At 50.9% G+C, this 19,698-nt stretch overlaps 3 protein-coding genes across 20 annotated transcripts in view; 1 reads left to right on the top strand and 2 right to left on the bottom strand.

The window, feature by feature from the left end:
• Nucleotides 1-769: 769 nt before the first annotated feature.
• MUTYH (mutY DNA glycosylase) lies at nt 770-13,844 on the bottom strand. 15 transcript variants are annotated; one of them, XM_033226628.1, is made up of 16 exons: nt 13,593-13,844; nt 8,265-8,385; nt 7,282-7,433; nt 7,154-7,193; nt 6,967-7,040; nt 6,788-6,829; nt 6,633-6,704; nt 6,444-6,557; nt 6,261-6,358; nt 6,036-6,180; nt 5,893-5,956; nt 5,528-5,719; nt 5,287-5,423; nt 5,049-5,201; nt 2,943-2,984; nt 770-963 (listed from the first exon to the last, which is right to left on the bottom strand). In XM_033226628.1, exons 1-16 carry the CDS (start codon nt 13,626-13,628, stop codon nt 832-834), a joined length of 1,614 nt encoding a protein of 537 aa, XP_033082519.1. In that variant the 5' UTR covers nt 13,629-13,844; the 3' UTR covers nt 770-831. The 15 variants fall into 15 exon arrangements, with proteins under 15 accessions (XP_033082519.1, XP_033082520.1, XP_033082530.1 ...); XM_033226629.1 differs by having other exon boundaries at nt 7,282-7,430; XM_033226639.1 differs by having other exon boundaries at nt 7,282-7,366.
• On the top strand, nt 12,842-17,340 carry TOE1 (target of EGR1, exonuclease). 2 transcript variants are annotated; one of them, XM_033226640.1, is made up of 8 exons: nt 12,842-13,678; nt 14,447-14,589; nt 14,675-14,715; nt 14,844-14,940; nt 15,319-15,477; nt 15,749-16,008; nt 16,208-16,367; nt 16,447-17,340. In XM_033226640.1, exons 1-8 carry the CDS (start codon nt 13,627-13,629, stop codon nt 17,065-17,067), a joined length of 1,533 nt encoding a protein of 510 aa, XP_033082531.1. In that variant the 5' UTR covers nt 12,842-13,626; the 3' UTR covers nt 17,068-17,340. The 2 variants fall into 2 exon arrangements, with proteins under 2 accessions (XP_033082531.1, XP_033082532.1); XM_033226641.1 differs by lacking the exon at nt 12,842-13,678 and adding an exon at nt 13,803-13,979 and having other exon boundaries at nt 16,447-17,336.
• Nucleotides 17,252-19,698, bottom strand: part of TESK2 (testis associated actin remodelling kinase 2) — a 160,082-nt gene continuing 157,635 nt past the window's right edge. For all 3 annotated transcript variants that reach the window (XM_033226622.1, XM_033226620.1, XM_033226623.1), the window contains 2 exons: nt 19,247-19,364; nt 17,252-18,929 (listed from right to left, as the gene is read on the bottom strand). In XM_033226622.1, coding sequence (XP_033082513.1) covers nt 18,208-18,929; nt 19,247-19,364 — 840 coding nt within the window. In that variant the 3' untranslated portion in view covers nt 17,252-18,207. The remainder of the gene's footprint in view (nt 18,930-19,246; nt 19,365-19,698) is intronic.

The following is a 19,698-nucleotide window of genomic DNA, read 5'->3' as shown; positions in this document are numbered from 1 at the left end:
CTGCCATTCTCCTGCCTCAGCCTCCCGAGTAGCTGGGACTACAGGCGCCCGCTACCTCGCCCGGCTAGTTTTTTGTATTTTTTTTAGTAGAGACGGGGTTTCACCGTGTTAGCCAGGATGGTCTCGATCTCCCGACCTTGTGATCCGCCCGTCTCGGCCTCCCAAAGTGCTGGGATTACAGGCTTGAGCCACCGCGCCCGGCCTAATAATTTCATATTTGAAGTAGGAATTTAAAACAGAACAAATCTTCTCCTGTGCTTCCTCTCCCCCTAGGGAGCGACTGCAGGTGGGAAGGGGCTGGGTGGGAATTGAGCCCAACTACCTTCTCCAGAGTGATGCCACCGCTCCAATCAGAGCTGACCTGAGACCTAGACGGAGGGTGTTGGGTGTCAGCCACTGGCAGGTACTCCCTGTAGCTGCCTTGCCTTTCTCCTGGGGGATGGAGGACAGATCAGTCTGGACAGAACACCCACCCACCGACCCCATCTGCCCAGGGTTGGCTGGGAGTTCAGCCAGAGGAAGTCAGGACCAAGCAGAACGTCACCACTTTTCTGGGTCCCTCCTTCAGATGTGAGGAGTGAGGGACTAGGGAGAGGGTGGAAGCCTCTCCAAAATAGCTATAAAAGGGCGGGCGTGGTGGCTCATGCCTATAATCCAAGCCCTTTAGGAGGCTGAAGTGGGAGAATCACTTGAGGCCAGAATCACCTGAGTTCGAAACTAGCCTGAGCAACATAGCAAGACCCCTATCTCAAAAAAATACAACACAAAATAACTACAAAAATAAGCACTTTATTAACAACAGGATTCTCAGAATGGGGGCTTTCAGAGGTGTCACTGGGCTGCACTGTTGAGGTTGGGTGCATCAGTGGAGATGTGAGGCCGAAAGAAATTATCCAGGACTTGCTGGCCCATGCAGGGCTTTTTCCGACTGCATGGAGAGGACACCTGGGACCTTTTGGAACCCTGTGAAAAAATGGAAGGCAGGAGGCCTTGTAGTTAGGGGAGGGGGAGCAGAGAATCCTCTCCTTGTTCTCCCTCCCTTTCCCTGACTCTACTGATCTAGCTCAGGCTTAGCCTGGAATGCTGTAGAGCTTTCATCCTGCCTCAAGTAACTGCCCTATCAATCAACCTTCCAAAAGGCTGCCTGAGGGAATCAAATTGTCCTAAAAATATGAATCTGACTCCTCTCCACCTAAAATGGGTCAGCAGCCCAGGGCTCACACCCTGACTGACCCAGCAGACCCTGCTGACCTTTCCAGCTAAACCAACTGCTCACAGCTCCTTGAGCACTGCAGCCTGCACTGGGCCCGACCTTTGCTCACACTACTCTTGGGACTGGAAAGAACATCGCTACGGTTGATTCCCCTCCCAAACCTGAAGAAAATGATTCATTTCTAGGACCCAGATTGTTGTATCCAAGCGAGTTAGAGAAACGCTACACTTTGAGACGAATTTAAGAGTCCTGGCCAGGTGCGGTGGCTCATGCCTGTAATCCCAGCACTTTGGGAGGCCAAGGCGGGCAGATCACGAGGTCAGGAGATCGAGACCATCCTGGCTAACACGGTGAAACCCCGTCTCTACTAAAAATACAAAAATTTAGCCGGGCCTGGTGGTTGGCACCTGTAGTCCCAGCTATCAGGAGGCTGAGGCAGGAGAATGGCATGAACCCGGGAGGCAGAGCTTGCAGTGAGCCGAGATTGCGCCACTAAACTCCACACTCCAGCCTGGGCGACAGAGCGAGACTGTCTCAAAAAAAAAAAAAAGTCCTTTATTAACCGGTGAGCGAGAAATGGCTAACGCTCGAAATTCTCTCCGCCCCAGGAAGGCTCGATTTTCTTTATACTTCAGTTTAAGAAGGGGATGGGGAGTTCAGCTGCAACAATTTTACAGAAGTAAAAACATGTAAAAAAGTTAAAAAGGCAAATGGTTACAGAGAAACAAACAGTTTCCAGGTGCAGGGACTCTAAATCTTTCATAAGATGTTATATATGTGGGTTCTGTTGGACACAAACTCAAGGCTTTATGGTGTTATCTCTTGAGCAAAATCCTGGGAACTTCAAACATTGCTTGCTTCAGTACCTTATCAGTTAATTGGACTCTTTGATATGTTGAGAGTCAGCATACACAAGTTAACTCCTTGAGGAAGGGGGTGGGTGACGAGTCCTTGAAACCTATTTGCAAGGCTTCATTTACAGAAGGAGCCAAATGGAGTTGTCTGGCTTTCTCAGTGAAGGGAGAGCCTATTCATGTGGAAACAAGGCTAGGTGATTAAGGGAGAGTCTAAAACAAGGTTAGGTATTACAAGATTACCAGCTGCTTCCTCCAAACAGCCTTTCCTGATCCTTGTCTCCCAGATAGAACTGACAGCTCCCATGGATGGATGTGGTGGCTCACGCCTATAACCCCAGCACTTTGGGAGGCCAAGGCGGGCAGATCACTTGAGGTCAGGAGTTTGAGACCAGACTAGCCAACATGGTGAAACCCTGTCTCTGCTAAAAATACAAAAATTAGTTGGGTGTGGTGGCAGGCACCTGTAATCCCAGCTACTTGGGAGACTGAGGCAGGAGAATCACTTTAATCTAGTTGTCGGAGATTACAGTGAGCCGAGATTGGGCCACTGCACTCCAGCTTGGGTGACAGGGCAAGACTGTCTCAAAACAAAACAAAACAAAACAAAAAGAACTGATGGCTCCACAATTCATATCCCACAAAATCCAGTACATGCATTTCACACACCTGTGACACTGGAAAGTCCTCATCATTTTTTTCCTTTCCCTCTTCCCTGCACCCCACAATGCAAGTTCTCCAGGTCAAGAATTATTCCTCTCTCCAGTGAAGCCTGGAGTGGAGAATGTTCACCCAAACATTCGTCAGTTAACTGACTAAAAACCCATGGCCTCAGGCCTGGGGAGACTGGGTTGGGAGAGGCCTAGGAGACTTACCTTGCAGGTCCCTGGCTGTTGGCCCTGATACACACGGAACACCTAGACAAGAAGACGGGGAGGTGAGGGCTGGCACTGCTTCCTTTTTTCAAAAGAGATAAACCGGTGTTCTGCTCTTTTTTTTTTTTTTTTGAGACGGAGTCTCACTCTGTCGCCCGGGCTGGAGTGCAGTGGCCGGATCTCAGCTCACTGCAAGCTCCGCCTCCCGGGTTTACGCCATTCTCCTGCCTCAGCCTTCCCGAGTAGCTGGGACTACAGACGCTCGCCACCTCACCCGGCTAGTTTTTTTTTTGTATTTTTTAGTAGAGACGGGGTTTCACCGTGTTAGCCAGGATGGTCTCGATCTCCTGACCTTGTGATCCGCCCGTCTCGGCCTCCCAAAGTGCTGGGATTACAGGCTGGAGCCACCGCGCCCGGCCGGTGTTCTGCCCTTAACTTCATGTCCCAGTACTTTTGTTTAAAATATGTTTTTTTGGCCAGGCATGGTGGCTCACGCCTGTAATCCTAGCATTTTGGGAGGCCAAGGCAGGTGGATCACTTGAGGCCAGGAGTTCGAGACCAGCCTGGCCAACATGGTGAAACCCCATTTCTAAAAATACAAAACATCATGGCTGGGTGTGGTGGCTCACACTTGTAATCTCAGCATTCTGGGAGGCTAAGGCGGGTGGATCACTTGAGGTCAAGAGTTAGAGACCAGTCTGGCCAGCATAGTGAAACCTCATCTCTACTAAAAATACAAAAAAAAGTTAGCAGGGTGTGGTGGCGCAAGTTTATAATCCCAGCTAATCGGGAGGCTGAGGCAGAATAACTTGAACTTGGGAACCAGAGTTTGCAGTGAGCTGAGATCATACCACTGCACTCCAGCCTTGGTGACAGAGGGAGACAGCGTCTCTCCCCCCCAAAAATAAAAATAATACAAATAATACAAATTAAAAAATAAAAAATCAGCCAGGAATGGTGGCACACGCCTGTAATTCCAGCTACTTGGAAGGCTGAGGCAGAATCACTTGAACCTGGGAGGCAGAGGTTGCAATGATCCAAGATCATGCCATTGCACTCCAGCCTGGGCAACAGAGTGAGACTCCGTCTCAAAAAAAAAAAAGAAAAAAAAAAAAAAGCGATTTTTTTGGCCAGGTACAGTGGCTCATGCCTGTAATCCCAGCACTTTGGGAGGCCGATGCGGGTGGATCACTTAAGGCCAGGGGTTTGAGACCAGCCTAGCCAACATGGTGAAATCCCCATCTCTACAAAAAATATAAAACTTAGCTGGGCATGGTGGTACACGTCTGTAATCCCAGCTACTCGGGAGGTTGAGGTACGAGAATCACTTGAACCCAGGAGGCAAAGGTTGCAGTGAGCCAAGATCGCACCACTGTACTCCAGCCTGGGTGACAGGGACTCCATCTCAAAAAACAAATAATAATAATAGCTGGGCACAGTGGTTCACACCTGCAATCCCAGCACTTTGGGAGGCTGAGGCAGGCAGATCGCCTGAGGTCGGGAGTTGGAGATGAGCCTGGCCAGCATGATGAAACCCCGTTTCTACTAAAAATAGAAAAAATAGCTAGGCGTGGTGGCAGGCGTCTGTAATCCAAGCTACTCAGGAAGCTGAGGCAGCAGAATCACTTGAACCCAGGAGGCGGAGGCTGCAGTCAGTCAAGATAGCGCCATTGCACTCCAGCCCGGGCAACAGAGCGAGACTCCATCTCCAAAAAAAAAAATGCTTTTTTTTTTTTTTTTTTGAGATGGAGTCTCGCTCTGTTGCCCGGGCTGGAGTGCAGTGGCCGGTTCTCAGCTCACTGCAAGCTCCACCTCCCGGGTTTATGCCATTCTCCTGCCTCAGCCTCCGGAGTAGCTGGGACTACAGGTGCCCGCCACCTCGCCCAGCTAGTTTTTTGTATTTTTAGTAGAGACGGGGTTTCACTGTGTTAGCCAGGATGGTTTCGATCTCCTGACCTCGTGATCCGCCCGTCTCAGCCTCCCAAAGTGCTGGGATTGCAGGCTTGGGCCACCGCGCCCGGCCCAAAAATGCTTTTTTTCCTGTTTACATGCTTGTGTTCATGTAGGAAACACAAGGAAGTACAACAAAGACAACAAAGGTAGTGCCTTTTTCATGGCGGTGGAAACAGCTGCGGTGTGAAATTCCTCCTGGGTCAGCCAGCGAGCGCCTGCTGGTATGGTGGTCACTGGGGTCTGCCCTTCCAAGGCCAGACCATATACTTGATATGTCAGCTTGATGTGAGAGAAGGTGTGGACAACCTGGAGGAAGGGCCAAGAGGTTCAAATAGGCCTGTGGATATAGCCTCAAAGGCCACCATCCTTGGGCGTTCCGCTGCTCACTTACCTCCCCAAGGTGCCGGAGGCGCGTGGCTGGGAGGGGCCCAGCCCAACGCTGTAGTTCCTGCAGCAGGGCCTTGCGCTGAAGCTGCTCTGAGGGCTCCCAGGTAACGGAGGGGAACTCCCACAGTCCTGCCAGCAGACCTGAGAAGGAGGGCAGCCAGGCAGGGGTCAGGCCTCAGCTGCCCATTCCCTCCATTCTCCCTTGTTACTCACGCCACTGCCTTCCACGCCCAGTATCCAGGTACCTGAGTTGGGCCTCTGCACCAGCAGAATTTGGGCACCCCCAAGGGCCCCAGGCTGTTCCAGAACACAGGTGGCAGAGCTCTCCTCCCTGGGAGGCTTGCGGCTGGCCTTTCTGGGGAAGTTGACCACTCCCAGGGTCTGGTCCCAGGGCTCTGAAGCAGGCAGGCACAACTGGCACTGTCCGGTGTTGGGAGCTGGGAACCGAGATCCCCAAACCCTACTCAGGCCGAGAGGGCTTTAGGGGCCAATCTAGACAGCAGGCTTTGGCCAAGTTCTGCAGAATCTTACTCAGGTTAGAGGAAGAACTGGAGTGGGGCTTCTGACTGGGCCAGGAAGGGCTGGGGTGGGGGCTAGGTTTGGTGCTCACCACACTCCTCCACATCAGGATTGCCCGACAGGCTCCATGAGGCTAAGAGCTGTTCCCGCTCCACCTGAGAGGCACAGGGTTGGGTATCATAGGGCAGAGTCACCCCTTAGGACTTCTCAGTGCCCCTTCCCCAGTAGGCTTACTCTCTGGCGTGCCCGGCACAGGCTCTGCACAGGGCACTGGCTGCACAGTGGGCGCTGTGGGGTACACACTGTGGCCCCTAGCTCCATGGCTGCTTGGTTGAAATCTCCTGGCCGGGCTGGGTCCACCAGCTGCTGGGCTAGACCCCTAAAAGAAGGGAACACTGCTGTGAGCCAGAGCTCCTTTGGAGACACCCCTGAAGCACCCTTGTTACCCCAACATCCTACCAGAGCCGCTGGGAAACAAGGGTGCTCCTGGGATCAGCACCAATGGCTCGGACACGGCACAGCACCCGTGCTACGTTGCCATCCACCACACCGGTTGCCTGGCACAGAGGAGCCAAAGAGTTAGCCTGGGCTGGGAGGAAGAAGGCTGGGCATGCACAAAGTGGGGGTAGGCTGTGGGATCACCTGGCCAAAGGCAATAGAGGCAATGGCCCCAGCTGTGTAGCGCCCCACGCCGGGCAGGAGCTGCTGCAGGGTCTCTGCTGTACGTGGCATGTGGCCCCCTAGCTCCTCTACCACCTGATTGGAGTGCAAGACTCAAGATTATGAGACACCCAAGACTCCTGGGTTCCTACCCTCCTGCCATCCCCTTACCTTCCGAGCTCCCTCCTGCAGCCGCCGGCCACGAGAATAGTAGCCCAGGCCAGCCCAGAGCTGATTCACCTCCTGTGGGTAGGATCAGAGGTCAGAGAGATCACCCATCAGTCCCTCTATCGTTCCTATTTCCCCTACCCTAGGGTGGCTCTCACCTCCAGGGAAGCACTGGCCAGGTCCTGCAGTGTAGGCCACTTCTATAGCCACAGGCAGGCAGAAAGAGACAAGGTCAAGGGTGAGGGTGGTAGAGGAAGCCTTCTCTACACCCACCCCAAAGTAAAGGCTCTCATCTGGGGTCCGACCCATGACCCTTCCCTTCCTCCCCTGGAGTCACCTGCATCCATCCGGTATAGTAGTTGATCACAGTGGCAACCTGGGTCTGCTGCAGCATGACCTCTGAGACCCACACTAGGGGAAAGGGGTTGGCATAAGGACACTGCTGACCTGCCCTACCTGGCCCACAGCCCCCAGACCCAAGGGCCTCGAGGCAAAGTGGCCCTGCTCTCAGGAGATGTACTGACCAGCATATGCTCGCCTGTCTGGGTCCACCTCATCTTCTGCCTGTCAATGCAACCCCAGATGAGGAGTTAGGATGGAGGGGGCTGGGTGCCTGCCTCCCACCCACTGTCCCTGCTCCTTGCCTGCCTACCCGTCTTCTCCATGGTAAGTCCCGCTTCTCTTGGTCGTACCAGCTTAGCAGGCTCCCTCGGAAGGCTGTGACTTCAGCTACGTCTCTGAATAGATGGTATGGGGAGACAGAGGCCTGCAATACCACCTCTTCCGGCTGCCTGGCCAGGCCTGCTGGGGCCCCAGGACACTCAGGAATCATCCCTGCATAGCCTGGGTACCAGGGTCTTGGCACACAGCAGTCTGTGGCAGTATGCTCCCAGTTAGGGCTTCCCCCAACAAACCCCTTTAAGCTTTGGAGCTGGAGTCAGACCAGAGTTATGTAATTGTGTGTAGCTGTGGCTAAATTTCTGGCCTTAATTTCTCAGGGTGGTACTGCTGGCTTCTTTGTCTCTGAGCCATAATGAAAACCTAATAGTTTTAGCCAGCTATAATATATACTGGTGCAGGACCTTCCTATTTACAAAACACTTTCAGGTTCATAAACTCATTTGGTCCCATGAAAGCCACGAGGGAGGAAATGCTGAACTACTGCTCCATTTTACTGGTAAGAAAACAGCCATCCAGAGCAATTATCCTAACGTCACACAGCAATATAGTCAGAATTACACCCTTAGTGAGTCTCTTTTTTTTTTTGAGACAGAGTCTGGCTCTGTTGCGCAGGCTGAAGTACAGTGGCACTATCTCAACTCATTGCAACCTCTGCCTTGCAGGTTCAAGCGATCCTCCCTCCTCAGCCTCCCGAGTAGCTGGGACTACAGACGCTTACCACCATGCGAGCATAGAGAGGGGGTTTCGCCATGTTACCCAGGCTGATCTCAAACTCCTGGGCTCAAGGGATCCACCCGTCTCGGCCTCCCAAAGGGCTGGGATTACAGGTGTGAGCCACCACACCTGGCCCTTAGTAAGTCTCTTAATGTCTTGATACTTTTCACAATCCCTTCCCAGCCTGAATCTGCCCCCTTCCATGGCCAGTGAGCCTTGGGCCACAACCAAGTTCCTTACCATCACAGGCAGAAGGCTTGGCCTGACTGTTGCTCTTAGCATGCTTCTGCCTCCCTTCCTGGCTGGCTGCCTGCTTCCTGTGACCACTTCCCACGGCTGCTCGTGGCTTCCTCATGATGGCCTGAAACAAAAAGACCCAGCCAAAGCAGTCACAATGAGGCAGAATCTTGAGGCCTTCCAAGGGTGATAGCCATCTCCGTCTGATCCACCATCAAGCACTCTCAAGATGCTCATGAGTTTACTCTTGGCTGGCTGCAGCACTGAGATACAACTAGTATAGCTGAGCAAGTGGCCTCAAGGGGGCCAGCGTTACAGCCCTGGAGACATGCAAAAACAGAGGCCAGGGCTGGGATGGGTCAAGGACCAAAGCCTCCTGTTTGGGAGCATTTGTGTATCCCTGATGCTTACTGTGATTGTGTGTTTAGGTGTTTAGGTGTGTCTGGGAGAATGGGGGTAGGAGGTTTCTCTGCCTCTTAGAGATGTAGCATGGTTACACTGAAACAGCCTTTAGTAGTCATCTAGTCCAAAACCTTCATTTTATCCTGGAAGAAACCAGGGATCAGAGGGACAAAAGATCTGTCTGAGAACAGATGGCAAATCAGTGGGAGAATAAGAGATTAGCTATTTTTATTCCTAATCTTTTCCTGATCTAGTAAACCATAGGTGGCTGACCATCAACAATGAGAAAATGTGCCTGGTTGATTTTCACTGCTCCCAGACTGTTATAATGGCCGCCTTTTCTCTAACAGCTAAAATTAGCTGATACTTTGTGAGTGCCAACTCTATGTCAGAACCCATGAAGAGCTTTACTGGATCTCTCAATCTCCTGGTGACTCCATGAGGTATGCACTAGTATCACCTCCATCTTACTTATAAGGAGATTGAAGTTTATGGAGATTAAGCAACTTGTTCTTTCAAATCCACAACCAGCATTCTTACACTGTGATAAAATGCAGTCCCTGCTAAGCCTCTGTATCAAACTCTCCCCCCAAAACTTTGACTTTACCACCTCATTTTCATCAAAAGAGCTTGCCTCCTCCTTCAGAAAAAAAAAAACAAAAAACAAAAACTTCAAATCGACCTCCATTTGCACTGTCCTACCCTCCTCCTCTTCAGGGTCCTGCTCCTCCAATCCCGTCTAACTGCTGGAACTCAGAAACCAATACCCCAGGCCCGGCGCAGTGGCTCACACCTGTAATCTCAACACTGCGGGAGGCTAAGGCAGGCTAAGGCGGGCAGATCACTTGAGGTCAGGAGTTTGAGACCAGCCTGGCCAACATTGTGAAACCCCATCTCTACTAAAAATCCAAAAACATTAGCTGGACGTGCTCGCTTGAACCCAGGAGGCAGAGCTTGCAGTGAGCTGAGATCATGCCACTGCACAGCCTGGGCGAAAGAGACAGAGCAAGACTCTGTCTCAAAAAAAAAAAAAGAAAGAAAAGAAAGAAACCAATACCCCAAAATATGGCACTCTGACATGCTGAACTTAAGAAGCCTCAAGGTCTCTCTGCTCCTTCTACCCCACAGACTCTCCTAAAGCCAGGACAAAGTTGTTCCTCTGGAACTCTTTATCTGCCTACAGTCCAAACTCACTAAAAAGAATACTTGTGTTTTCTTCCCCTCTCGCTAAGACTAACATGTAACCATACCTGAACAAACCCTTTCACAAGGTGTTGTGTACCTCAGGATCATTCAAATTCCAAAGAGAACTATTAACAATTCCATTCTCTGTCCCCATTCCAGTCTCCCTAGTAACCCTTTATTGCCCTTCAACAGAATCTCCTTCTGGCCAAAGTTCAGTTTATTTAAAAACAAATAGTGTTGGACATGCTGGCTCAGGGCTGTAATCCCAGCACTTTGGGAGGCCAAGGCAGAATTGCTTGAGCCCAGGAGTTCGAGATTAGGCTTGCAACATAGTTAAGTCTCTACAAAAACAGAAAAACAGAATTTCTCTTCTACCCCTCCCATAATCTGTTTTGTCAGATGGTATATAAACTTACAAACTCTGTAGGGGGATGGGTAATCACTTTGTGATTCTCCTAGTGTGCATGTTAATAAATTTGTATGCCTTTTTTCCAGTTAACTTGCTATTTGTGAGCTGATTTTTCAGCAGATCTTCAGAGGGCAAAGGTAAAGATTTTCTCCTTGACTCGTACACTCCTTCCCTTCATAGCCAAACTTCCTTTACCAAACCTGCTTACTTTCACATTCATTCTACAATCCATTATCCAAAGAGCAAAAGAACCTTTTCCAGATCATGTCACTTCCTTCCTTATAACCTTCAATGGCTTCCCATTCTTTTTTTGGTGGGGCGGGAGATGGGGTCTCACTCTGTCACCCAGGCTGGAGTGCAGTGGTGTGATCTTGGCTCACTACAACCTCTGCTTCCTCAGCTCAAGCAATCCTCCCACCCCAATACCCAACCCCAACTCCAAGCAGCTGGGACCACAGGCGCACACCACCACCACACTCACCTAATTTTTGTATTTTTGTTAGAGATAGGGTTTCACCATGTTGCCCTGGCTAGTCTCAACCTACAGAGCTCAAGCAATCAAACCGCCTCGGCCTCCCAAAGTGCTGGGATTACAGGCATGAACTACGGCGCCGGGTGGCACCCCATTATATTCTTTTATTTTCTTTCTTTTCTCCCCCGCTCTTTCCTTCCTTCCTTTTTTCCTTTTTCTTTCTTTTTTAAATACTCTAGGCCTTTACTACGGGTCATTAAATTCTTGAGCAAGCTGGTTGTGGTGGCTCAACACTGTAATCCCGCTACTCTGGAGGCTGAAGTGAAGAACAGCTTGAACCCAGAAGGTCGAGGCTGCAGTGAGCTATGATTGTGCCACTGCACTCCATCCTGGGCTCAGCAAGACCCTGTCTCTTAAAGAAAAGAAAAGATTGAGCAAATATTTATGGAGCCCCTAATAGATGCCATGCAGTTTTAGGCACCTGGCATACTTCAGTAAATAAAACATCAAAAGTTCCTGCCCTCAGGGAGCTTATATTCTAATGGGGACAGAAAAGGAATAATGAACATAAGTAAATTCCATAACATGTTAGGTGATAAATATTAGCATGAAAAGCAAAAATTAGAACAAGTGGGGAAAAAAAAGAGTGCCAAGGTGAGGTTTAATGTTGTAATTTTAAAGACTGTCGTCAAGGTAGACCCAAAGCATTCTAAGTGAGTGCAAAGGCCCCAAGGAGGGTGCCTGGTATGTCTGTGGTACAGTAAATAGGCCAATGTGGTTAGAATGGAATCAGATGGGGCTGAGTGGTAGGTCAGAGAAGTAAACCAGATGAGGTGGGGAGGGGAGGGTCACAAAGTCCCTTATAGGCCATTGGAGTGATTTGGCTGCCACACCCTTGCTCTTAGAATAGAAGGGAGTCCTTTTACTACAGCCTTGTGGGTCCAATAATTCGGGCACCATCCGCCTCATCCCCTCTCACTGTGCTCCAGCCAAGGTTGACTGAATTTAGTTGCTTCAATACCTCAAATGTGTCTGTCCATCTTGGGGCCTCACACAATCAATTTCCTGTTTGGACTTTTTCATGCTTTACCTAACATCTAATCATTTTTCAAGTCTTGACTGAAATGTCCAGATCAGGTCCCCTCATCTTATCCTATCACATATTTCTGCCTTGTAGCTCTTACCCCAATGTAATTTCACATTACTTTGATTTTTTCCATCAGTGTGTACTTCCTGAATTTGACTGTAAAAAATGACTTGAGTGCAAGGACTGATTCTCTTCTGTTGACTGGTGTGTGTCCAAAGTCAGTGCCAGGTAAACTGTACACAATAAATACTTGTTAAATGAATTAATGGGATGGGGGATAGTCAAAAGAGTTTCCCTTTTTTAGGATAGGAGAAATCCAAACAGTTTTTTTGTTGTTGTTTTTATAGACAGTGTGTCCCTCACTCTGCTGCTCTGCCACCCAGGTTGGAGTGCAGTGGGGAGATCATGACTCACTGCAGCCTCGATCTCCTGGGCTCAAGCCATCCTCTCGCTTCAGCCTCCCAGGTAGCTGGGACTACAGGTGCGCACCACCATGCCCAACTAATTTTTAATTTTTTTTTTGTAGAGACAAGGTTTCACTATGTTGCCCAGGCTGGTCTTGAACTCCTGGGGTCAAGCGATCCTCCCACCTCGGCCTCCTAAAGTGATTACAGGCATAAGCCTCTGCGCCAGGCCCAAGCAGTTCTGAATAATGATGAAATGGGCTGAGCTGAGAGAAGCTGAAGATGAACTATAAACAAAGAGTAACAAAGGAGCATTGGAAGGCACAGGTGGATGGGAATCGGAGTGTTTAGGGAGGTACTAGTCTCCAATAGGAACCTCTTTTTTTTTTTGAAACGGAGTTTCGCTCTTGTTGCCCAGGCTAGAGTGCAAAATGGCGCGATCTCGGCTCACCGCAACCTCCGCCTCCCGGGTTCAAGAGATTCTCCTGCCTCAGCCTCCTGAGTAGTGGGATTACAGGCGCCCACACCATACCGTTAATTTTTTTTGTACTTTTAGTAGAGACGGGGTTTCACCACGTTGGCCAGGCTGGTCTTGAACTTACCCTCAGGTAATGCGCCCGCCTCGGCCTCCCACAGTGCTAAGATTACAGGCGTGAGCCACCGCGCCCGGCCTAGAAATCTCTTTCAAGCTCAATCACCCTTTTGGTCGACTATACAGCCTAGTTGCTTCACAATTTGTCCCTTCCTCGCCATCCATACTGCCAGCCTTAATTCAAGTCCACATTATCACTTGATTGGATTATTTCAAAAGCTTCCCTACCAGTCGGTCGTCCTACACCCTCCCCAGCCTCCTCCGACGGCTTACTCCCCGCCTCTTTCACTTTCTGGAGAGCACTGCGCTCTCCATCCTCTCCGGGAATTTACCGATGCCCAGAACACCTTTCTTTCCTCCACACGACCCCCTCCTAGCCTAACTCCTGGGCGTGCTTTAAGCTCAGCTCAGGCAGCGTCACCTTCTCTGGAAAGCCCAAACCCAGTCATCCCCCCACCCCCGGCCCACGCTGATGAAGAGAGCAGTACACCGAAGGTCCGCGTTCCCGCCGCGAGTGCCGGAAAGAAAATTTACCTCCAGCGAGCTCTAGCGCGCCCAGCTTTCCGGCGCACTTCAGGGGGCGTGGCTCGGGCCCATCCCGGCGGCGAGGCGGCAGCACCGGCCAATAGGCAATTAGCGCGCGCCGGGCTGCCTTCCCCGCGCCGGACCCGGGAGGTCTGAACGGAAGTCCGACCCCTCGGCGACCTGACGGCTAGACCCCGCGCCATCCCCGACTGCCTGAACCGCTCCAGGAGACGGAGCGACGCAAGTCCAGCGTACCCACAGACGACTCAGGCGGGAGACGAGCGGTGTCATGGCCGCCTACAGTGACGATGGCGCAGCTTCAGCTCCCGCAGCTTCCGACGGTGAGCGGCTTCCCAGGGGTAGCCTTCAAAGCCTCTGCGCTCTGGGAGAGGGCAAGGCCTCGGGCTCATAGTTCTAGAGACTCCTCAAGCTTCAGAGGACTGCTCCTTCCGCCTGAACTAGCCACGAGGAGACTACAAGTCCCATTGTACACCGCGGCTCGGGCTGCAAAAGCCTGGAGCGTTGGGAGCATGCAGCTGATGGAGGCATGGCGGGAGATGTAGTCTGGAGCTCATAACGGTTACTAATAATAGTTGTGATTCAGTTCAGTGGAGTGGATTGAGCATTGTGGTCCAAAGGAAGGTAGGACGTATTGGCAGCTCTGGTGTGTGGCACTATCAGGCTCTGGGGCTTACTGGGAACTGTTGCTTATGGCGCTGGGGCACCATGAGAACAGTAGTGTGGATCCCTGTGGAATATTAAGGGAGCTGAGATCCTCAAGCCCTGCAAAATGTTCCCTGCAGGACACGGGAAAAAAGAATCTCAAAGGTCATCTAGTCCAACTTTCTCCTCTATATATTGTGACAGCGAAGTGGGAAGTAATTTACCCAGACTCATACAAGCCACGGGAAGACCCACGCTTCCTCCCCAAATTCAGGGCACTCTCCACTCCAAGGCCTGTGTGTAGAACACGTGGGATACAAAGGCTTGTGGGAAAAGCTGCCAATGGAAACTACCCCCCTCACCACGATCACCGTGGCCTAGCTTGCTGTCTGTTCCCCTGGGCTCTTTCCTTAAGCATGAACATCCATCACCCTCTTAACCCCCAGGTGGTGTCAGCAAAAGCACAACATCTGGGGAGGAGCTAGTAGTCCGGGTTCCCGTAGTGGATGTGCAAAGCAACAACTTCAAAGAGATGTGGCCATCCCTCCTGCTAGCCATAAAGACAGCTAATTTCGTGGCTGTGGACACGGTGAGAGTTGGAAAATGAGGAGGGCAGGTGGTTGTGAAGGGGCTGGTGCTAGAGGCCTGTCAACCCTCCCTTTACCTCCTCACAGGAGCTGAGTGGGCTTGGGGACAGGAAGAGTTTGCTGAACCAGTAAGTATAAGCCCTGTTCTCTTTAGTGTCAGCCCTCAACTGTGGAGGGGGGCGGTCACTGACCTGGGTGGTTTGGGTCCTTCATAAGGCTAACTCCCAGCCACAGCAACCCCTAACCCAACCCCAAGGTGCATCGAGGAACGTTACAAGGCTGTGTGTCATGCTGCCAGGACCCGTTCTATCCTCTCCCTGGGCCTCGCCTGCTTCAAGCGACAGCCAGACAAGGTATGAGCTGATCTCACCCCAATCCTAGGTCTGGCTGTGGGGAGGAGGGTAGAGAGATTCTGGGGAACATCAGATATGAAGCTTTTTTCTCCCAAATCTGTTTTTTTTTTTCTAACTTGATAGTTTTTTTTTTTTTTCAGTAGGTTTATGGGGAACAGGTGGTGTTTGGTTAAATGAATAAATTCTTTAGTGGTGATTTCTGGGATTTTGGTGCACCCATCACCTGAACAGTGTACACTGTGCCCAATGTGTAGTCTTTTATCCCTCACCTGCATCCACCCTTTCCCCGCCGAGTCCATTGTATCATTCTTAAGCTTTTGCATCCTCCTAACTTGGCTCTCCCAAATCTTGATATAGCAGACTTTCTCTTTCTCCCAGGGTGAACATTCCTATCTGACTCAGGTGTTCAATCTCACTCTGCTGTGCATGGAGGAGTATGTCATAGAACCAAAGTCTGTGCAGTTCCTGATACAGCATGGCTTCAACTTCAACCAGCAGTATGCCCAAGGCATCCCCTACCATAAGGGCAATGACAAGGTAGGCCTCCAGACTCCCTAGCCTTGAGTCTGCCCTTCTGTAACTTTATTTCTTCCTACCCTAGGCTGGATGCCTGGGGAGAACCTGCTTCTTAGGGAGTATGGGGAATCACTAGTGACAGGGCTTGGGAAACAAGACTGCTAGGAGGGTAGGTAGCATTGGGTAGAGAGAGAGAGAGCATTCCAAGTGGGCAAGCCTGGGATAAATGCCCAGCAGAAGAGGCTCCCTGAGGGACTCTGTCCTCCTCATTGACCCCTTTACTTTCACCTAGGGTGATGAGAGCCAGAGCCAGTCAGTACGGACCCTATTCCTGGAGCTAATCCGAGCCCGCCGGCCCCTGGTGCTACACAATGGCCTTATAGACTTGGTGTTCCTGTACCAGAACTTCTATGCACACCTCCCTGAGAGTCTGGGAACCTTCACTGCTGACCTGTGTGAGATGTTCCCAGCAGGCATTTATGACACCAAATATGCTGCTGAGTTTCATGCCCGCTTCGTGGCCTCCTACTTAGAATATGCCTTCCGGAAATGGTGAGGAAATGGTTGAGGGAAAGGGGTGGGGCCTGATATGAGTTTATTTCATTCACTTAAGATATTTATTGAGCTCCTACCATGTGCCCAGACAGTGTTTTAGGTGCTGAGGATTCAGCAGTGAACAAAACAGACCAAAAAACCCTGCTCTTATGGAGCTTATATGCTAGTGGACCATTACCCTCTTGCGCTGTTGCAGTGAACGGGAAAATGGGAAGCAGCGGGCAGCTGGCAGCCCACATCTGACCCTGGAGTTCTGCAACTATCCTTCCAGCATGAGGGACCATATTGATTACCGTTGCTGCCTGCCCCCAGCAACCCACCGTCCTCATCCCACCAGCATCTGTGACAACTTCTCGGTGAGAGCACCCACCTATTTCTTGGGAGGGGAGGTTCTGATGCCTGGAGCCTCTTTCTAAGCCTCTTTCCCACCCCTAGGCTTATGGCTGGTGCCCCCTGGGACCACAGTGTCCTCAGTCCCACGATATTGACCTTATCATTGACACTGATGAGGCTGCAGCAGAGGACAAGCGGCGACGGCGACGACGTAGGGAAAAACGGAAGAGGGCTTTGTTGAACCTACCGGGGACACAGACCTCTGGGGAAGCTAAGGATGGTCCTCCCAAGAAGCAGGTCTGTGGGGATAGCCTCAAGGCTGAAGAAACCGAGCAGGAGGTGGCTGAGAATGAAACTAGGAACCTGCCTCACTTCAACCAAGGCAACAAAAATGACTTAGAGATGGGGGTTACAGCAACAAGGCCTGAAATAGCTGATACAGCTACCTCAGAAGTGCCAGGGAGCCAAGCCAGTTCTAACCCAGTACCTGGGGATGGATTGCACCGGGCTGGTTTTGATGCCTTTATGACAGGTTATGTGATGGCCTATGTAGAAGTAAGCCAGGGACCCCAGCCCGGCAGCTCTGGACCCTGGCTCCCTGAATGCCACAATAAGGTATATTTGAGTGGCAAAGCTGTACCCCTCACAGTGGCCAAGAGCCAGTTCTCCCGTTCCTCAAAAGCCCATAATCAGAAGATGAAGCTCGCTTGGGGCAGCAGCTGATGCAACTTCCACCTAGCACTCAGGTGGAACGGAGGTATTTTGGGTCTTTCTAGCCTGTAAATGTCATACTCAACTACTACTGAGTTTAGGGGAAGGGGAGTGTCCTGACAGACATATTACTGCATTGCCCTGGACCTCCTCCTTTATCTCAGTGTCTGAGGTACAAGTAAGAAGGCTGACCAGCACCTGTAACACCGACTTTATTTTTAAGTGTGAAAATGTCTTGGGAAAGTTTTACAAAAAAAATCAACAGAAGCAAGTTATGAAAATATTTGACCAGCTTCATCTTTGGTTATTTCTTATTGCAGCTCTGTAAGGACAGACTGTTCCCAAAGTTCCAGCCATGGCAGGAAGGGAAGAAAATCAGTCCATGTATAAACCATTTAATCAACTGAATGTATCACATGTTGACAAATACATAGAAGCAGGCCCTAGGGCCTACAAAACCAGCCCCACTCCCAACCACAAGGTTGAAAGTCTTATGGGGCAGAACATTAAGACTCCTTTATAAATATGAAAATAGATTAATCAACGGGAAAAAGGTCTTTGAATAGGTTAGCTAAGAGCCATGACCACAACACTGCCTTGCTCTCCCCTTGCATAGAAACGTAGTGACGTGGTCTGACCATGCAGTAAGTGCAAACAGCAATTACTCAAGTGTCTTAGAATACTGGCAAGAAGCACCCCAATCTTCAGGTCTGGGAAACAGCCATGCCCGTTATGGCCTCTTAGTCAGCTCCATGTTCCACTCAATAGCTTACATGCCCCAAGAAAGGGAAAGAGACAGACCTGGGGTGGGGAAAGAACCGGGGTAATAGCTGCCTGCCAGCTCAGCCTAGAACTAGACATCCTCTGGTCCTGTCTGGGGAAGTGCACTGGAGGGGGTCCAGTGGGAGGCAGACCTCCTTGCCGGATTTCAGAGGCTTGATATCAGCTGTTGGCCCTAACTAGGAAGGCCTCTCACTCCTGCCTCCCCTGTCATACACAGCCAATGGGCACTGGGAACCTAGAAGTTGAGCCTGGGTTGGCCTAGCCTGCCTACTCTGTAGGCTCCAGGGAAGAATCAAGGGTGTGCACCTAGGGGGCCATATGGTTTCAGCTGAAGGTCCATCCCCAAGGTGAGGCAGGGACTAACCCCCCTCACCCATCCTGCTTTCCCTGGGTTTGCAGGCCTATGCCTGAGGTGGAAAAGGTGACTGGAGTTGAGCCTGCTGGCCTTTCTTCTTCTACCTCCATCTCCTCAGAAGCACCCACAGGGCATGGACTGGTCCCCTGGGGCCTGGACCCAAAACCGTTTTCTTCCTGGAGACTGGAGCAGTCCATAGCCTCATGGGCTTGAGCAGCTGGTAGGGCAGATGCCCGGAATGGTGGGATCTCTTTAACTCTGTACTTGAGACTACTTAGGCGTGGTGGGGGCCCATCAGATAGCGATTCTTCCCGGCCCACAAATGGACAAGCCTCCTGATGCAAGAACTCAGGCGAACCAGGCAAGGAACGCCACCGGCGAATAGGTGGGGCCAGGGGCTCCTGCCAGTCAGCCAGGGGCATAGTTCCAGGCCCTGGTGCATCCAGGTCAAATACCAGAGAGATGACAGACTTGCTGGGCAGGTCAAAAAACTTGATCTTGCCCCCCTTGAGGTCCTGGCGAGCACTAAAAGGGTTGACTTTGGGGGTGCGGGCAGCACCATCTCGTGGCCGGTAGTATGGGTCCAAGACGCTCACTGTACGTGGGGGCTTACGGGAAAAGATGTCTGACTGGCTTCGAGACAGCCAGATGGTACGTCTTGGGCATGGTGACTTGTGGGGGATCTTATCTTCCAGTGAGCTTAGTCGCTTCACCCCAGGTGCTTTCTCCAAGAATCCTGAAGAATAATTAAGTCTGGGTTACTCTCACTAGTCATAACAAATAGAAGCAGCATTTTACCACATAATGTTTTCACTCATGAAAGCAAGTTGATACCACAGCCCCGTTTCACCAATGAAGAAGCAGACTCGGAGATGGGAAGCAGTATGCTAAGCCACAGCTCTTAAAGAGGCCACTACTTTCTGTGTTATCTCCTTCCCCTCCCCTTTATTTCTGGACCTGGGATCCTGGCAATCACAATCCTAAGAGGAGAAAGCCCTACATCCGAATTTCCTCTCTTAGGGTTAGGTTTGGCTCCCTGGTCTAATCTCTTACCCTTGGCTGTGGGCTGCAGCTTCCTATCCCTCTCCTGCTCTTCTTCCTGTAGGCGGCTCAGAATTTCCTCCAGGGTCTTCCCAATCTCCACAAAAGATGGGCGCAGTTTGGGGTCCATCTGTAGGTATACACAACAGCCATGAGCCCTGCCCTCCATCTCCCACCCCAAAGATGGCATTTGAGTCTATTTCTGGCATCTTTGAAGATTCAGATGTGCAGCTAAGAGACCTTTTCTAAAGGCCCCAGACAATGAAGATACAGTTCAGGTCAGGGAAAACACTATTGTCTACTGCCCTCCCTGTCTTAGTGTTTGTCTTATCATCTTGTCACAGAACCTTCCAAAAGTATGCTCATATTAGTTTATTCTGTTCTTGAGTTCTGCTCCTAATGTGTTTCTGGGAGGTATCTGAACAAAGCCCACCTACCCCTTGATCCTAACAGATAAGGTCTAG

The sequence above is a fragment of the Trachypithecus francoisi genome, unplaced genomic scaffold, assembly GCF_009764315.1.
Source record: "Trachypithecus francoisi isolate TF-2019V2 unplaced genomic scaffold, Tfra_2.0 Lachesis_group12, whole genome shotgun sequence".
In the NCBI taxonomy this organism is placed as follows: Eukaryota; Metazoa; Chordata; class Mammalia; order Primates; family Cercopithecidae; genus Trachypithecus; species Trachypithecus francoisi.
This window is presented reverse-complemented; position numbering and strand designations above follow the sequence as displayed.

Coding starts and splice junctions, on each gene's coding strand:
- TOE1 (XM_033226640.1), top strand. CDS start 13,627: ATGGCCGCCTACAGTGACGATGGCGCAGCTTCAGCTCCCGCAGCTTCC. Junction 13,679..14,446: donor AGCTCCCGCAGCTTCCGACG/GTGAGCGGCTTC, acceptor CTTAACCCCCAG/GTGGTGTCAGCAAAAGCACA. Junction 14,590..14,674: donor ATTTCGTGGCTGTGGACACG/GTGAGAGTTGGA, acceptor ACCTCCTCACAG/GAGCTGAGTGGGCTTGGGGA.
- MUTYH (XM_033226624.1), bottom strand. CDS start 13,628: ATGACACCGCTCGTCTCCCGCCTGAGTCGTCTGTGG. Junction 5,424..5,527: donor GGTGCAGAGGCCCAACTCAG/GTACCTGGATAC, acceptor CCTCCTTCTCAG/GTCTGCTGGCAGGACTGTGG. Junction 964..2,942: donor AACAGCCAGGGACCTGCAAG/GTAAGTCTCCTA, acceptor ATTTTTTCACAG/GGTTCCAAAAGGTCCCAGGT.